This window comes from Crocuta crocuta, unplaced genomic scaffold (assembly GCF_008692635.1).
Source record: "Crocuta crocuta isolate KB4526 unplaced genomic scaffold, BGI_CrCroc_1.0 scaffold772, whole genome shotgun sequence".
NCBI classification, from domain to species: Eukaryota; Metazoa; Chordata; class Mammalia; order Carnivora; family Hyaenidae; genus Crocuta; species Crocuta crocuta.
Window position 1 is genome coordinate 392,426 of NW_027528830.1, and position 15,984 is coordinate 408,409.

At 34.7% G+C, this 15,984-nt stretch overlaps 1 protein-coding gene across 1 annotated transcript in view; it reads left to right on the forward strand.

The window, feature by feature from the left end:
• CEP85L (centrosomal protein 85L) overlaps positions 1 to 15,984 on the forward strand; it is a 156,357-nt gene that overhangs the window by 124,735 nt on the left and 15,638 nt on the right. Inside the window, exons 7-10 of the mRNA XM_077755990.1 lie at positions 3,191 to 3,343; positions 5,075 to 5,229; positions 8,269 to 8,386; positions 9,416 to 9,466. Coding sequence (XP_077612116.1) covers positions 3,191 to 3,343; positions 5,075 to 5,229; positions 8,269 to 8,386; positions 9,416 to 9,466 — 477 coding nt within the window. The remainder of the gene's footprint in view (positions 1 to 3,190; positions 3,344 to 5,074; positions 5,230 to 8,268; positions 8,387 to 9,415; positions 9,467 to 15,984) is intronic.

Sequence of the window (15,984 nt, forward strand, 5' to 3'; positions counted from 1 at the left end):
CCATATGTTTTCACTTACAGGTGGATTAGGAGAAACTTAACAGAGGACCATGGGGGAGAAGAAGGGGGAAAATAGTTGGGGAGAAGAGGGAAGGAGGCAAACCATGAGAGACTCTTGAATACTGAGAACAAACTGAGGGCTGATGGGGATGGGGAATAAGGAATGGGAGCTGATGGGCATGGAGGAGGGCACTTGTTGGGATGAGCACTGGGTGTTATATGGAAACCAACTTGACAGTAAACTATGAAAGAAAAAAAGAATGAGAAATAAAAGGTATACAGATGGAAAAGGAAAAAATTAAATATAAATTACGGAGGCTTTAGTAAAAATAGTGTGGTTATTTTTATTTCTGTAACTTACAGGCTTATTTGCTAAGGCAAGAATAGGCTTTGTTGATGGGGAATCCAGGCAGAACTGGTTGTTAGAGAATTTTGGAGGGAATTTGGTTTTGTGGAGTGTGAAAGAACTGAAAGAACATTGACTTTTCAGTCAGATGATTTACATTTAAATCCCACCTCTGTCTCACTGACTTGTCCTTAAGTCACTAAAGGTCTCTGGACTTCATATTCAAAAAAGGAATAATTGTATGTCATTTTTGGAAAAATATCTATTTACGGCCTCCGCTTATTTTTTAATCATATTATTTGGTTTTTGGTGTTGGGTTGTATTACGATATATTTTGGATATTCCTTATCGGATATATCATTTGTAAGAGACCCATGAAAACATGCTAAATATCACTAGTCAGAGAAATTCAAAACCACAATATCACCTTACACCTGTCAGAATAGTTAAAATAAAAAACATAAGAAATAACAAATGTTGATGAAGAGAAAAAGGAACCCTTATTCACTGTTGGTGGGAATGCAATTTGGTGCAGTCTCTGGGGAAAACAGTATGGAGGTCCCTTAAAAATTAAAAATAGAATTACCATATGATCCAGTAATTCCAGTACTAGGTATTTACCCAAAGAAAATGAAAACACTAATTCAAAAAGACATATGTACTCCTATGTTTATTGCGGCATTACTTATGATAGCCAAGATATGGAAGCAAACAAAGTGTTTGTTGTTAAATGAATGGATAATGAAGATGTGGCATATATACACAACCAAATATTACTCAGCTGTAAAAATAATGGGATCTTGCTGTTTGCAAAAACACGGATGTATGTAGGGAATATAATGCTAATAAGTGCAATAACTCAGAGAAAGACAGATACCTAATGATTTCACTCATACATGGTATTTAAGAAACAAAACACATGAACAAAGAGAAAAAAGAGAGAAACGAAAATCAGACTCTTAAATACAGAATACAGACTGGTTACCAGAGAGGCAGAGTGTGTGTTGGGTGGGTGAGGGGTAAAATAGATTAAGGAGATAAAGAGTACACTTATTTTATAAGCATTGAGTAATGTATACATTTGTTGAATTGTTATACACCTGAAACTAAAATAACACTGTATAGTAATTATTCTCCAATAAAGAAAATGGAAGAAAAAGGGGAATTGCATTTTGTGGTCTTTCAGGTCATTACCAGTCTCAACAATCTGTGGGTTCTGAAAGATCACAAATTGTCACACCAGCACACTTGCCTTTAATCGTGAGAAACCCCCAGTGAATAATAGAACTTATCTGTTTTACCAATGTTGCTCTTCACCCAAAGTAATAAATAGATCCTGATGTTATTGATGGAATGAATAGATGAAAGGAGATGCGATTTGTTTTTCCAATTGAAGTTGTTTTAATAAAAGTTGTTATACAGTGGACTTAAAGCAAATGAGATAAGATATGAAAGAAACTAGATTGTGCACAAGTGTTAGCTTTAATAAAATTTGGGAACGTAAACCATTATACTACTAATTTCTGGCACTTATTTCCCTGGTGAATATGGGAAAAGGGTGTGAAAATATTTTAGAACCCTGTAAATTTTTGGAAGATTAATAACTTAAGGTGAATAAGAGTCTGGAGTTTACTTTTTAGGTAACTATTTGTGTACACTTGTTATTTGTAATTGATCTGATATATTAACTTTGAATATATGATATGAAATTTAAAGATCATATATTTCAGGTGGAAAGGGAAAAAATTAGTACATAAAAATCTGAGTCTCAGCCTTCACAAATTGAGATTTACTGGAATCATGTACTATATGATATGTGTTCAATTAACATATTGTGTCAATCCTAAAATGACATCATTGGTACGGCAAACCTTTACTATAGGCAATTTTGAGAAAGAAAATATGTTACAAGTTCAATTATGACATAATAAATGCCTTAACAGTAGTCTAGGCTTGAGGTATGGATCGGTCTCACTAGTGCCCATATCTCTTTCCAAGTCTCTGGTGATTTTGGTAGGTTCCTATGGCTTTGACTGCATTTCTTGAGTACGTGATAAGCAATTTCTTTGCAAGTCAGTAACAAAACAGCTTTAATTACTTTTAGATATCTTCTTTTCTTTTTTTTTTTTTTTTAGTTTATTTTAATAGAGAGAGCATGCATGCAAGGTGGGGTAGGGGCAGAGAGAGAGAGAGAGAGGAGGAGAGAGGAAATCCCAAGTAGGCTTCACACTGACCTGAGCTAAAGTTGCTAACCCAACTGAGCCACCCAGGCACCTCAGGTATCTTTTCTAATTCACATGAAACATTTGGATATAGCTTAAGAAATAAGAAATTGAAGCCATCCCTCCAGTGATGAATATTTGCTTCACTGATTTTCAAATTCAAATTTTAAAATTTTAAATTAAACCCTGCGGTTCTGTGCCTTTGTCTTTGCAGATACTCAGTAACTTTTTTCAATGCCAGATTATAATGTAACATTTTTAAGGTATTTTAATTATCATTTAAACTCAGCACATAATTGCAACATGTATAGTGTTGAAATGACAGATATGAATAGTTTTGACCAAGTCTGCACATGTGCAGGCAATAAAAGCTATGTCATTACTGCTACCTGGCTGGCTGCAGTTTATAGGATACCATCATATGCAAAAGCAAACAAACAAAAGTTTCAAAACTCTTGACTTCAGTGATATGAAAGCTTGTAAAAATGTGAATCTTAGAATTGAGGAAGTGAATTCTTACCTGAGTTGGTGGTAGTCTTAACTACAACCTGGAACTGCTGGTTCTGTTGTTATTTTTTTTAATGCCGCAAAGTCTCTGAAGATCCGTAATCTTTTTTCTTTAGCTTAAAACCAGAGATAGATACATCAGTAGTCTGAAAAAGAAATGTCAGAAGGAATCCGAACAAAACAAAGAAAAGCAAAGAAGAATTGAGACCTTGGAAAAGTATTTGGCTGATCTTCCAACTCTAGATGATGTACAGAGTCAGAGTCTTCAGGTAACATGAAATAAAATGTTCATCTTTAAATGACTTGAAAATATACTACTTTCTTAGGTTGACTCTTTAGAAATTTCATAATTTTTATAATTTTGGTTCTGTATTTGACTAATTATGTTAAATATGTGTTTAATTGCTGTTGTTAGCATTAACTTTAATATGAAACTTTAAGCATGAGCATATCTTTTTTGTTGTTAATTAACATATGGTTACCTTCCTAAGAAAACTGTATGTTAACTCTCTTCCTTAACATTTTACTCTAGAAGGTAGTTTTTGAACCAGTCAGACAGCCCCATCCCATACATACATGCATGCACCATATGTTCTTTGGCTTTACCCAATATTCTCTTGCTCAGCCAGTGCTCAAGACATTTTTTACTATCTTTCCAGGCATTTGATTTGTTTTCCTCATTCTTCTTAACCTTTCCATAAATTCTTCCACCTTTGTCTGTGGTCTTCATTCACTCCTCTGACCTCTTCTGACCATTTTTCTTTTTTACAAGTACTTTATCCAGAGTCTTTCTACCAACACTGGTGAAGCCTGTCTTCTCAATCTGTTAAATCTACTCTTCAGTCTTTCTCAGTTTTTCTAATCATGGAATCCTCAACCTCAGTGCTATTGATATTCAAGGGTAGATAAATTTTTGTTCTAAGATTTTGTCCTGTGCATTAAAGTATGCTTAATGGCATTTCTAGCTTCTACCTACTGTATGCCAAGAGTACTGCTCCTTCTCTCTTCCCTCCCCGAAACCAAAAATGTCTGCAAAGATTTCCAAATATCTCCTTGGGGGAGAAATCACTCTCAGTTGAGAATCATTGGTTTAATCCATGGTGGGTTATTGTTTTACAGACTCTAGACCTACAAGGGATTCTCTGTATAAGACTAAGAGAGGATAATGTCAGGATGGAACTGAAGAAGTACCACAGGAGTTTGCATCAGCAGGAACAGAGGGGAATATAGATGTAAAAGCACGTGTTTGTGCCATTTGACACCAGTAGGTTGGCTCATATAAGAAAAAAAAAGAAAATAACAAGTATTGGTGAGAATGCGAGGAAATTAGAATCCTTGTGCACTGTTGATGGGAATATAAAATGGTGTAGCCACTATGGAAAACCATATGATATGTTTCATCAAACAATAACCATCAGTTCCCCTTCTGGATATATATCCAAAAGAATTGAAAGCAGAGTCACAGACAGATATTTGTACATACATATGTTCATAATAACATTATTTGCAATAGCCAAAAGATGGAAGCAACCCAATCACTGATGGATGAATGGATAAAATGTCACATATACGTATAATTCATGTATAAAAAAATGGAATTCTGAAACATGGATAAACCAAAGGACATTGTGTTAAGTGAAATAAGCCAAAAAACATAAAAAGATAAATACAGAATGAGTACCTAAAATAGTCAAATTCATAGGAACAGAAAGTCAAATTGGTTGCTGGAGATTGAGAGCAGATCTGAAAGGGAAGTTGTTAATGAGTATAGAGCTTGTTTTGCAAGATGAAAAGAGTTCTGGTGATTAGTTGTACAAAAGTTTGAATGTACTAATACTATTGTATATTTAAACATGGTTAAGATGATAAATTTGTGTTCTGCGTAAAATATAGTGTTATTTTAACCAGAAGCTTGTTACTAATTGAGAACACAGTTACAGTTTCTAGCAGAAACACATTTAATATTCTATGTGTTATAAACTTTAAGACTTGCTCCTTAGCTTCAGATTCTAGAAGAAAAAAATAAGAATTTGCAAGAGACTCTGCTGGATGTGGAAAAAAAGCTTGAAGATATCAAAAAACAGTGTCAAGATAAAGAGGCACAGATAATATGCCAGAAAAAGAAAGAAAAGGAATTGGTAACTACAGTTCAGAGGTAAGAAAACCTTTAATAATTTCTGTTTATTTTTATTATTCATATTTTTCATAAGGCATTTCACTTAAATACATTAATTTATAATTATTACTATATTGTTATCTTAAAGATGAACTCTTAGGAACTGTATTATGTCATTGAAACAAGTTATCTTGGCTGTGATTTCACATTTTAATGCAGCATTAAATTTGACATCTTGCCAAAGGCTTTAGATGAGAATAGTGAAAATCTACTTCCCTCCCTGCCCAAAAAAAAAAAAACAAAAAAAAAAACAAAAAACCCAGTTGGAAACTGAAAGTATTAACACAGTCTGATGGCTTTGCCAAAAAGTAAGTAAACAAAGAGAGACAGTCAAATACTCAGATTTTACTCCTTAATGAGATATATCAAAGTGAAATCATTGACTCCCATTTTCCTGTAGAACAACAGGTATGGCCATTTTGTCATGTATCTTCCAAGTTTACTCATATACCTTGGCTCATGGGACTCTCCTCTTTTAAATTAATACAGTCAGAAAGACAAGGAATATCATTTATTAGTATATTTAGCTAATATATTTAATCTGAAAAATTAATACTGGATTCCTGAAAAACCTATAGAGCTATGTTATATATGCAACTACATGCACTCTCTGTTTTATAAAACTTAAACCTTAATAGATGATCAACTATAAATAGATAAAACTATATGAAAGAATAAGACAACAAAGCAACAAAAACTAAATTTAAGAAATACACTCTTTGTGTTTTACCAATTATATGTAACTCTAATCAAAATCCATCTGATAGTTCCATGTTAATATTGCCTTACTACTTTCAAAGCCTTAAATATGCCTAGTCTACTTTTTTCTTAGATATCAGTGCAGAAAACATCTGATTATGGTCTTCAATGTTTCTAATCTCTGCTTCAAAAAATTCGTATATTGTTTAATGTTTATTTATTTTGAGAAAGAGAGTGAGTGGAGAAGAGGCAAAGAGAAAGGGAGAGAGAATCCCAGTCAGGCTCCACACTGTCAGTAGAGTCCACGCAGGACTTGATCTCACAAATCATGAGATCATGACCTGAGCTGAAATCAAGAGTCCATAACTTAACTGCCTGAGCCACCCAAAGTTCATATACTTTTAAGTTTACATTTATTTTCCCCTTAGTTTTTGCTTTCTTGCTGTTTAATTTCCCTTTCTATAACTCCACATCTTATAGTCTGTTCTCTAGTCTCAAAACAGCTTCCTGACCTCCACTGATTCAACCGTATGTTCTTTTTCTTTCATCTTAGATAAAATGAGAAGAGGTTTTATAGGGCATTTAGATCACAAACACAAGCTATGCCATTTTATGAATAAAATTAGAAAAACTTGAAAATAATTTGTTTTGTTCCATGTGTGCTTTTACATATTTAATATGATAGTATACCTTCTCTTTTATTTAGATTTTCTCTTTTATTAGGTTTGTGTGAGTATGAATTCCTAGTCTCATTGATCAGAAAGACTTAGTGCAGTGCATTTCAGAATCCATGTTTCATTTTTTTATGGATACTCTCTGAGATGATAGCATCCCGGAAATTTTCTCTTAATTTCAAGTAGATAGAAAGGACCAAATAAGGTCTTCTGTAATTCTTAAGTACTTGTATATCCATGGTGTCACTTGACTTTGGAGGTAGGGGTGTTCATTTCCTCAGCTATATGTTAAACTAAAGTTCTTGTTTCCACAAGAATTTCAAATGTGTGAGTATGAATTATATCATTACATTTATCTGTGCCTATGTAATATCTCCAAGTTTTCCATGTATGAATATTTGAGAACTTTTGGTATTTAAAAATCTGATAAAAAATTTTCATTAGAAGTGAACTATAGCTTTTATATATAAATATAGTGAAATAATGCAATTTATTTTTCTCAGAATATTATAACTGCATACAAGCAGTGTCTTGACACTTATTTGTAGGGAAGAAACTCATTCTGAAATAAAAATAATACATTTTTCACTTTTAGACTGAAAAAGCAAATAGTTTTATTACAAGCAACAATGTATTACAAAGCAGTGCACTGCATTCATAATACATAAAAACTTGCCTGGTGCCATTATTTATTAACATATTGAAACATATTGGAAGCCCTTATTGCACCATGTAGGACTGTCAATTCTTTGTCCAGAATCTAGGTATGGCATTTCTTTCACCTCTTTATTTTTAAAAGAGAGAGAAAATACAGGAAAGCCATAATACTTGAAAGAAGAAAAATAATGAAAATACCAAAACCAAACTATAAGAAGTCTGTTTTTTAGTGCTCTGCTACTCTTAACGCCTGATTATAAACTAGAGTGGAACTACTCCAAGGTGTCTCTCTGTTTTGATTTTGGTCATTATTTTTAATGGTGTGGTTCCTTTTACCCAAAACATGACTTGTTCTTTCTGTTCTCAAGATTAGCATCTTTTTTCTCTTAATCTTTTATTCTTAATACACAAAGGGGCTTCCTTTTGTTGTTTCCTCTTCTGCAATGCAAGTCTCTCCCATGAATAGCATGAGAAACTGTTAGGTCAGATAATAAACACATTGCTGCTCTTATTAATGAAGGAGAAATGTAATTCTACTGGTGTTGGCAACAACTATCCTTACAAACAAACTTTGGCTGAGCTCACAATGAAGGTAAAAGATGTATATCCATATTCTTAGGCTCCCAAACAAAATCATCTTAATCAAAGAATTCTGCTTTTGCAGGAGAGGAAAGAACAGGATTTAGGTTGCAGAGCTCAGATTAGGATCATAAGGAACTTCATTAAGGCCTAAGGACGTCACACACTAAGCAGCTTTCCAGTCTCAAATCTGCCATTTTGAAAAAGATAATCAGCCTCTGCTGTATTTTTTTACTTCTGTGAAATGTCGGTGCTCATTCTTATTCACATGTAGTCTGTAGGTCTTGATTATTGCTTGATTAAAAAATATAGACTGTAAGAAGGGACCATCATTTATGTTGAAGTCATCTACCAAAATCAGCACATAGAGTGGATTTTCTTTATATAATTATCTTTCTAAAACATACAGCTTACAGCAAAAAGTAGAAAGATGCCTTGAAGATGGAATTCGTCTTCCCATGTTAGATGCAAAACAGCTTCAGAATGAAAATGATAACCTGAGAGAACAAAATGAGAATGCTAGTAAGGTCAGTTCATGTCTTTGATAATAAATACGAAATCTGTGTTCTGTTGGTTATCGGTGTATGGATATATAAGTTATAGCTATTTTATATTTTTGCTGATACTTAACAACTTTAGTTTGAATGTTTTTATTTAGAAAGAACATCTTTTTATTTTTTTAAAACGTATATTTAATGTGTGCATTAAACGTATATTTAATGTGGAGGGGTAGAGGTGGGCAGAGAGAGAAAGGGAGAGAGAGAATCCTAAGCAGGCTCCATGCCTTCAGTGTGAAGCCTGATGCAGAACTGTGAAATCATGACCTGTAGCCAGAATAAAGAGTAAGGTACCTAACTGACTGAGCCACCCAGGTACCCCTATTTAGTTTTTTTGAGAGTGAGAGAGCAGGGGAGAGGTAGAGAGGAGGAAAGAGAATCTTAAGGAAGCTCAATTCCCAGTGCAGAGCCTGATGGCAGGCTCAATATCATGACCTTGAGATCATGACCCTGAATTAAAATCAAGAGTTGGATGCTTAATAACTGAGCCACTCAGGCTCCCCATGTTTTTTTAAGTATGTTCCACACTCAATGTGGGGCTTGACCTCACAACTCAGAGATCTAGAGTCACATGTTCTACTGACTGAGCCAGCCAGTCTCCCCCAAAATGACAATTTAAGTAAATTTAAATAATTCAAATTTTAGTAAAAACCAAACTAAGGAGAACTTAAATTGCTTTTTAGCAAAACAAAAGGGTATATTTTCCTTCCTAAAGTATTCAATATCTGTCTCAAAGTTATTTTTATAAATTGCAGAGTTTTATCAAGAACTAGAGGAAGACGTGTGCAGTTATATGTATGTGTGATCCAAATCATATGTCTATTTAAAGGATACTTGGTATGAATAATTTTGTAAAAAAAAAATCATACCCTGATTTAGAAAAAATAAATTCATTATTTCCTGTGGTTTTTGTTGTTGTTGTTTTCTTGAACTATTGGTACTTTCTAAAAGTAGTAGGAAAAATTTCAATTAACACTGATAATATTTTCTGTATTTTAGATTATAGACAGCCAACAAGATGAAATTGAAAGAATGATTTTAGAAATTCAGGTAAGGAGTGTTTTGGGTATATTTTAATTTAGCTGTATACTAACTTACTCCTATGGCTGTATAAACTAAAAATATTAAAGCATATATGTATTTATATGAAAAGGTTAATAGCACTTAAAGTGAAGTTACAAATTCTTTAATATTAATCTTTCACTTCTTTAGAATGAAAATGCTATTTGTTAAATCAGTCAAAAAATTGTGAAGATTGTTCTCTCTTCCTTACCTTTCCTGCTTTTAATTGGGTGTAGTCTCCTACTGAGAACACATTTGGCTAATGTGTGATCAGGTTATCAGTGATCTACTTATTCAAGATCATGGACTATTTTCAGTCCATTGTGACTGGCCAACACTTCTCTTCCTTCTTATATTATTCCTTCTATATTATCAAAGTATAACATGTTCTTCACATATTTGTGGTTTTACCTCATGCTTAGTTTCTTAAGAGACTGTGGTAGCTCATTTACATATCTAGAGCTTAGAGTGTCTGATTCATAATACATAATCCAAAATTTGTGGATTAAATGAATTTTCATCTTTTGTTTTTATTGATTTGCCAAATACTTACTGAGCACCTACATCTGTGTCAGGCACTGTTCTTGGCACTGGGGATTCATCAGTGAACAAAGCAAGTCCTGGCTATTCTAGTGGGGTGAATGGACAAAATGGACATATAATATAATGTGAAGGAATGATATGTACCATTAGAAGAGTAGGGTAGAGAACAGTGATAGTGCTGCATTAATTACAGTAGTAATGAATTTTTTCCTGAAGAAGAAATATTTGTACAGAGTTCTAGATGAAGACAACCAAAGCATTTAGTGCCTGAAGGTGTCTGGTGTGCTCCAGGATCAGCAAAAAGACTGCTAGTCTGGAGTAGTGCAGTGGTTACGAGGAAGAGTCATGAGCGGTGATGGTGAAAAGTAGCCTGCGGCTAGATTACTTAGGGCTAGATGTCTTTGTATTTTATTCTATGTATGATGAAAAGCCGTTGGACATATTTTGCTGAATAATTTTCTTATTTTTATACCTCCTAATTGTTTTACTTCTTAAAAAATGGAAGTAAAAAAATAAACAGATAAATGGTTTAAGTGTCAGAATTATAGATGGTATACTTTGTCTTTTGCGTATGTTAGGTTGGTTTATCATTTTAATAAAACACTAGGCCAGTTAGTTCAACAAGTGTGTGGGCCTGCTGGATTGGTTCACAGAGTTATACTCTTTCATCTGTATTCCTATAGACATAACTTCAGTTGTTCTACAAACCATTCAAATCATAAAATGTTTACGTTCCTTCAGCCATTATTATCTGATTTATTATAGGCCATAATAAAAGGAATTTATATTTCACTCGGTAACATTTTCCAAGAAATCAAGTAAAAGTTATCTCAGTCCAAATTAAGGACACTGAGCATTGTCCTTTGACACTGAAATTTTGGTGGCTAAGACTTGTAAGAGTTTATTCATCACATACTATCTCACATTATATATTATCATGATATATTCATTGAAATATGCCTTTTCCTTATTTGTTGTGGCATCTTAATACAATTTATTCTTACACATCAACCAAGTCTTTTAGTCACATTTAAATGTCATGACCATATATAAATGAATATGTAGAAAAATATGTAATTATATGGCACTCTATTCTTTGATCTTAAAATGCTTGAGTAAATGTTTATTTTTTTAAACTAATTAATGAATAGAAATCAAATTACTGAGATGCATTTATTTCCAGATATTGGGGGCCAGACAATATACTCATTAATTCTATTGTCTTCTCTTTTGAAGCAATGAGTAAGTCATTCTGGCCATCTAGATCAGTAGCTCTAGTATATAATGGGCTAAGAAAGACAGATAGCAAATGTTGATGACTGTCCAATGCAGCTATATATATCAACATACCTAAATAGAAAATTATAGAGGATGACAAATATGCTTAAAATGATGAGAAAATTTTTTGTCTTGTGTTCCTTGTTAAAACTTTTTAGTTTTTATTCTCTTATAGTTAAAAATGCTAGTTTTTTTATTTGGTGGTTTGTGATGAGTATAAAAGATGTGTACTCTGTGAACATCTAAAATATTTCTTATTCCCAAAAAAATGGATACTAGTTATTTCCCTAGCATTGGAAATCACAGAATCTTTTTTATTATTTTAAAAATATTTTTATTTATTTATTTATTTTTGAGACTGAGAGAACACAAGTGTGAGAGAGTGGCAGAGAGAGAGGGAGACAAAGAATCTGAAGCAGGCTCTAGTCTCTAAGCTGTCAGCTCAGAGTCTCATGTGGGGCTTGAACCCATGAACCATGAGATCATGACCTGAGCTGAAGTGAAGAGTTGGTCCCTTAAGCCAACCAGGCGCCCTGCCCTGAATTATGCATTAAGCTATCAGTACAGTATTAAATTTATCATAAAATTTCACTGCTGTTGTAATTTGCATATTCTTTGTTCCTCTACAATGCCAGGGAGTTCTTCCATTTTAGAGCGTTTAGTAGACAAAACCAATGTAGTATGTAGTATTACTAGAATTTCATGTTTTACTACTTCTTTATGTCCCTGCAAACTACTGAGATGACCAAATTTGTTCAAATTTCACATGTCTGACTTTTGGAGTATCGCATTGCCTTGGGTATAAGCAGGTTATTCTTACAGTTTAAATTTTATGGCAAAAGAGAAAAATGAAATCCCTTGCCAGTTCATTTTATGTCCAATTTATAGGAGATAAAAATAAGGTATTGTTACAAAGTTCTATATTTAAAATGCAGCTGTGGTTTACCACCATGTACCCGAAATCAAATAAATACATAGCTGGTTTAGGTCAGTAGCAGATTTATTGATTCTGATGTTGAGGAGAAATCAGTCTCCTACTATTTTTATCTGTTGTTGAATGTAGAAAGGTAATACTTTATGTAAAAATATACTGATTTTGAAACTGAGTTTAGTGCTATAAAAATAGATTTATCTACTATTTTGTTCACCTGTCAAGATGATATCGGTAACTGGCATGAGTTAACTTGTTTATTCATTGATCCACTGATCCTTTAGAAATAATGCCTTTGTTTACATTTATGAAATCAATATAGCTAAACTGGCTTCTTCCTCTACAAGTTTTTCTTCTGTCATTATACAATATAAAAAGATACTTTGTAATAGAACATTTTCCCTCATTTCCATAAATGTGACTTCAGTTTGAATGTGAATTAGTTCTTCACTGGACATTGCCTTCCCTCCTATTTATTCCTTAAAAGCACATTTCACCTGCATAAATAATCCTGTTTCCAGTGAGCTGTTATCATTTTGTGTAACTATTTTAAGCTTTTGGCAGAGGAGTTACGGAATAAAAAAGTTTGTTAGGTATACTTGTTTTTCCTAGCATACTAAAATTGTTTCTTCATTGAAAGAATTTTCGCATTTAAATTGACTTTCTGAGTTGACATCTATCAACAAACATAATATCATAAAAGATACAGTGATGCTTTAAGGTCCCTTAAGACTGTTCACTTTTAAAGACATGGTTGGAACCACCAATCAATCTCAAAACTGTAACAGTCTGTCCTATTTATAACACTTCAAGAGAAGATGTTTTCAGAGCCTCCAAAGATTTTATTCCAGTTTTTAGCACATCTCTATATACATGCAGTGAGACTCAGGAAAATGCATAAGAATATCACAGCAGCCAAAAACTGGAAACAAATTAAATGTCCATCCCATGAAAATAGATAAATTGTGGTATATTCATACAAGGGATTGTTCAATAAAAAGTAATGAACAGCAAAAACAATAAAAATTAAAATAAATAAATAAATAAAAAAGCTTTCTCTTCCATGTTTATATTTTTAAAGAGAACAGTCCTTAATGTACGCACAGACCTGTCATATGTACATTATAGTTGTTGTTTAATTAAAATGTTAAAAAATATAATAGGTGGTTGTAACTTGTAAAAAATTGTGTCTAAGGTGGAGAATTCTGAGGCTGAAAGAGAGCTCATTTGAATCAAGAAAGAATGTTCTTGAGCTTGTTGTGTGCTATGAGTGGTCACCAAAGCTGTATGAACATTCAAATTATTTAGGTCCCTGGGCCCCAGTGGGAACCTGATGACTCAGTATCTCTGAGGTAAACCCGAGGCAGTTCTTCCTTGGCCTGGCAGCGTCCTCATCTGGGTGCCAGTAGGAAGTGTGGTCACCATCCTCGGGGTGACTGGGAAGACCGGGGCAGACGTAGTTCTGAGAGACCTGGATGTATTCTGAGCACATTTAAGCTGCTTTCGTAGTTCTTGCTTATAAGCCTAAAAGCAGATCAAGAGCTGAAAAGAAGTGGAACCTGGGCAGGTTGTTTTTTCTTTATATTGTGTTGATTTTTAAATAACAGCTTTATTGAGATAGAATTCACATTGCCTGCAATTCACCCATTTGAGTATAATTCAGTAATATTTAGTATGCTCAGATATATGGAACCAAGACCTCAGTCAATTCTGGAACCTTTTTATTACCTCATAAACCCCTTACCCTTTAGCTGTCACTGTCTCAAACCCTGTTCCCCCGCCCCCCCAATCCATTGCAATCACGAATCTACTTCCTGTCTTAATAGATTTGCCTGTTCTAGACATCTCATATAAATGTAATATGTGATCTTTTGTGACTCTTGCCCTGACCACACCAGCAAGGTTAATTGCCAGCTGATGCTCTGTTTCCTCTTTTGCTTTCAGTAATGTCATGTGGTATAAATTGTTTCACAGACATGTGTATTCTGGTTCCTTTGAAGGAAGAGCTCCTTAGGTTAATGTTTGAGATTTTTTTTTGTTCCCAGGAGTGCTTTTCCCAAGTGTTTCTTTCACTTTTTCTCTGGAAGAATCTAGCCAGCCAGTAGTAGCCTGTACCTTCAATGAATCTAACAGTTTCCTCCCAACTCCTTTTGCCACAACCCCCACTGGTTTTGAGAGTGCCCTTAGGCCTGCACTTCACAGGCGGCTACACTTGATTTCAGTTCCTTTAGGGAGACATTTAGAGCGCCCTAGTCTGTGGCTTGCTTCTCCCCAGGCAAAATCTTTGAGCCAGGTCAGTGCTTTTGGCAACAATGTCAAACTTCTGAGTGACTCCAGAAAGTAAACATTCAGTGGAAGGAGAGTGGGCAGTAGCTCTGGATCTCAGCTTGCTCCTCCCAGTGTGGAACCCCTTCCCTAGAAGTGAAGGCAAGGACAGTCAGGTCCCCTCTGGTCTCCTCAAAATGTTGTACCCAAGGTAAAGTAAAGCCTCCATCCCATGAGGGGGCCTGGGCAGAAGAAGGGAGTCTCCACCTTTGGCTGCACTTGCCTGGAACTTAGCCTCAGTGCAGGTAGCTGAGGGCAGGAGGAGAAAGGCTGATGTCAGCCCCTCCTGGGAAGATAGCTGTCCATTAAGGAGCTGGGGGCTGAGCGCCCAGTGTGTTACTGGCTGTCTGAGTCTGGAGTGAAATTTCCATCTCACAGAGAGCTGAGAGCTTAAAGACGGAGTGGATTTTGTTTCAAATATTATAGACTTTGCTGCTCTTTTAGTAGGTTTTCTTGAATATATGTTTATTCATTTGTTGTGTGCTCTTAGGACCATTTCCAGAAACTTTAAAGGTGTTCTTTTATAATTTTCATTGAAGAGTGGGTCTGAGGAGCTCCTCATACTGTCATGCTGGAAGCAGAATTCTCAGGCAGATTTTCTTAAAAGTAAAATCAGATAATAGTTAAAGGAATTTGAGCTATATACATGGTCTTGGATTATTATAAACAAAAACCTAAAATATAGTAATTTGTATTGTGTTTGCATATTTCTTATTTTTTTATCTTAGAGTTTATCAGTATTTTGAAAATTCTTAATTTTTTTGTTATTTGTTTAATAGTTTATTGTCAAGTTGGTTTCCATATAACACACAGTGCTCAGCCCCACAAGTGCCCTCCTACATGCCCATCACCCCCCCTTCCCTTCTCCCCCACCCCCATCAGCCCTCAGTTTGTTCTCAGCATTCAAGAGTCTCTCATGGCTTGCCTCCCTCCCCCCTCCCACGTATAGGTGGATTAGGAGGAAGCTAATGGAGGGCCATGGGGGAGGAGAAGGGTAAAAATAATGAAAATTCTTAATTTTTTAAAATGTTTATTTGAGAGAGAGAGAGAGAGACAATGTGAGCAGGGGAGGATCAGAGAGAGAGGGACACACAGAATCTGAAGCAGGCTCCAGGCTCTGAGCTGTCAGCACAAAGCCCTACATGGGGCTCGAACCCACAAACCATGAGATCATGACCTGAACTGAAGTTGGATGCTTAACTGGCTGAGCCACCCAGGCGCCCCTGAAAATTCTTTTTATTAGTATGTAGGAAGGAGGAAAAGGGATTTAATATTTCCCCACAATTAGGCTAAAGTGGGAAATGGAGCCCCTGATAAGTGCAGAGGCGTCAGTGATGATGCTGATGAGGGTATTACGTGGCCCAGGAACTGTGCCTTCTGATTAAATTTATTATTTCTAAACCTCAGTAGTAAGCTTACAAGGTTAGAT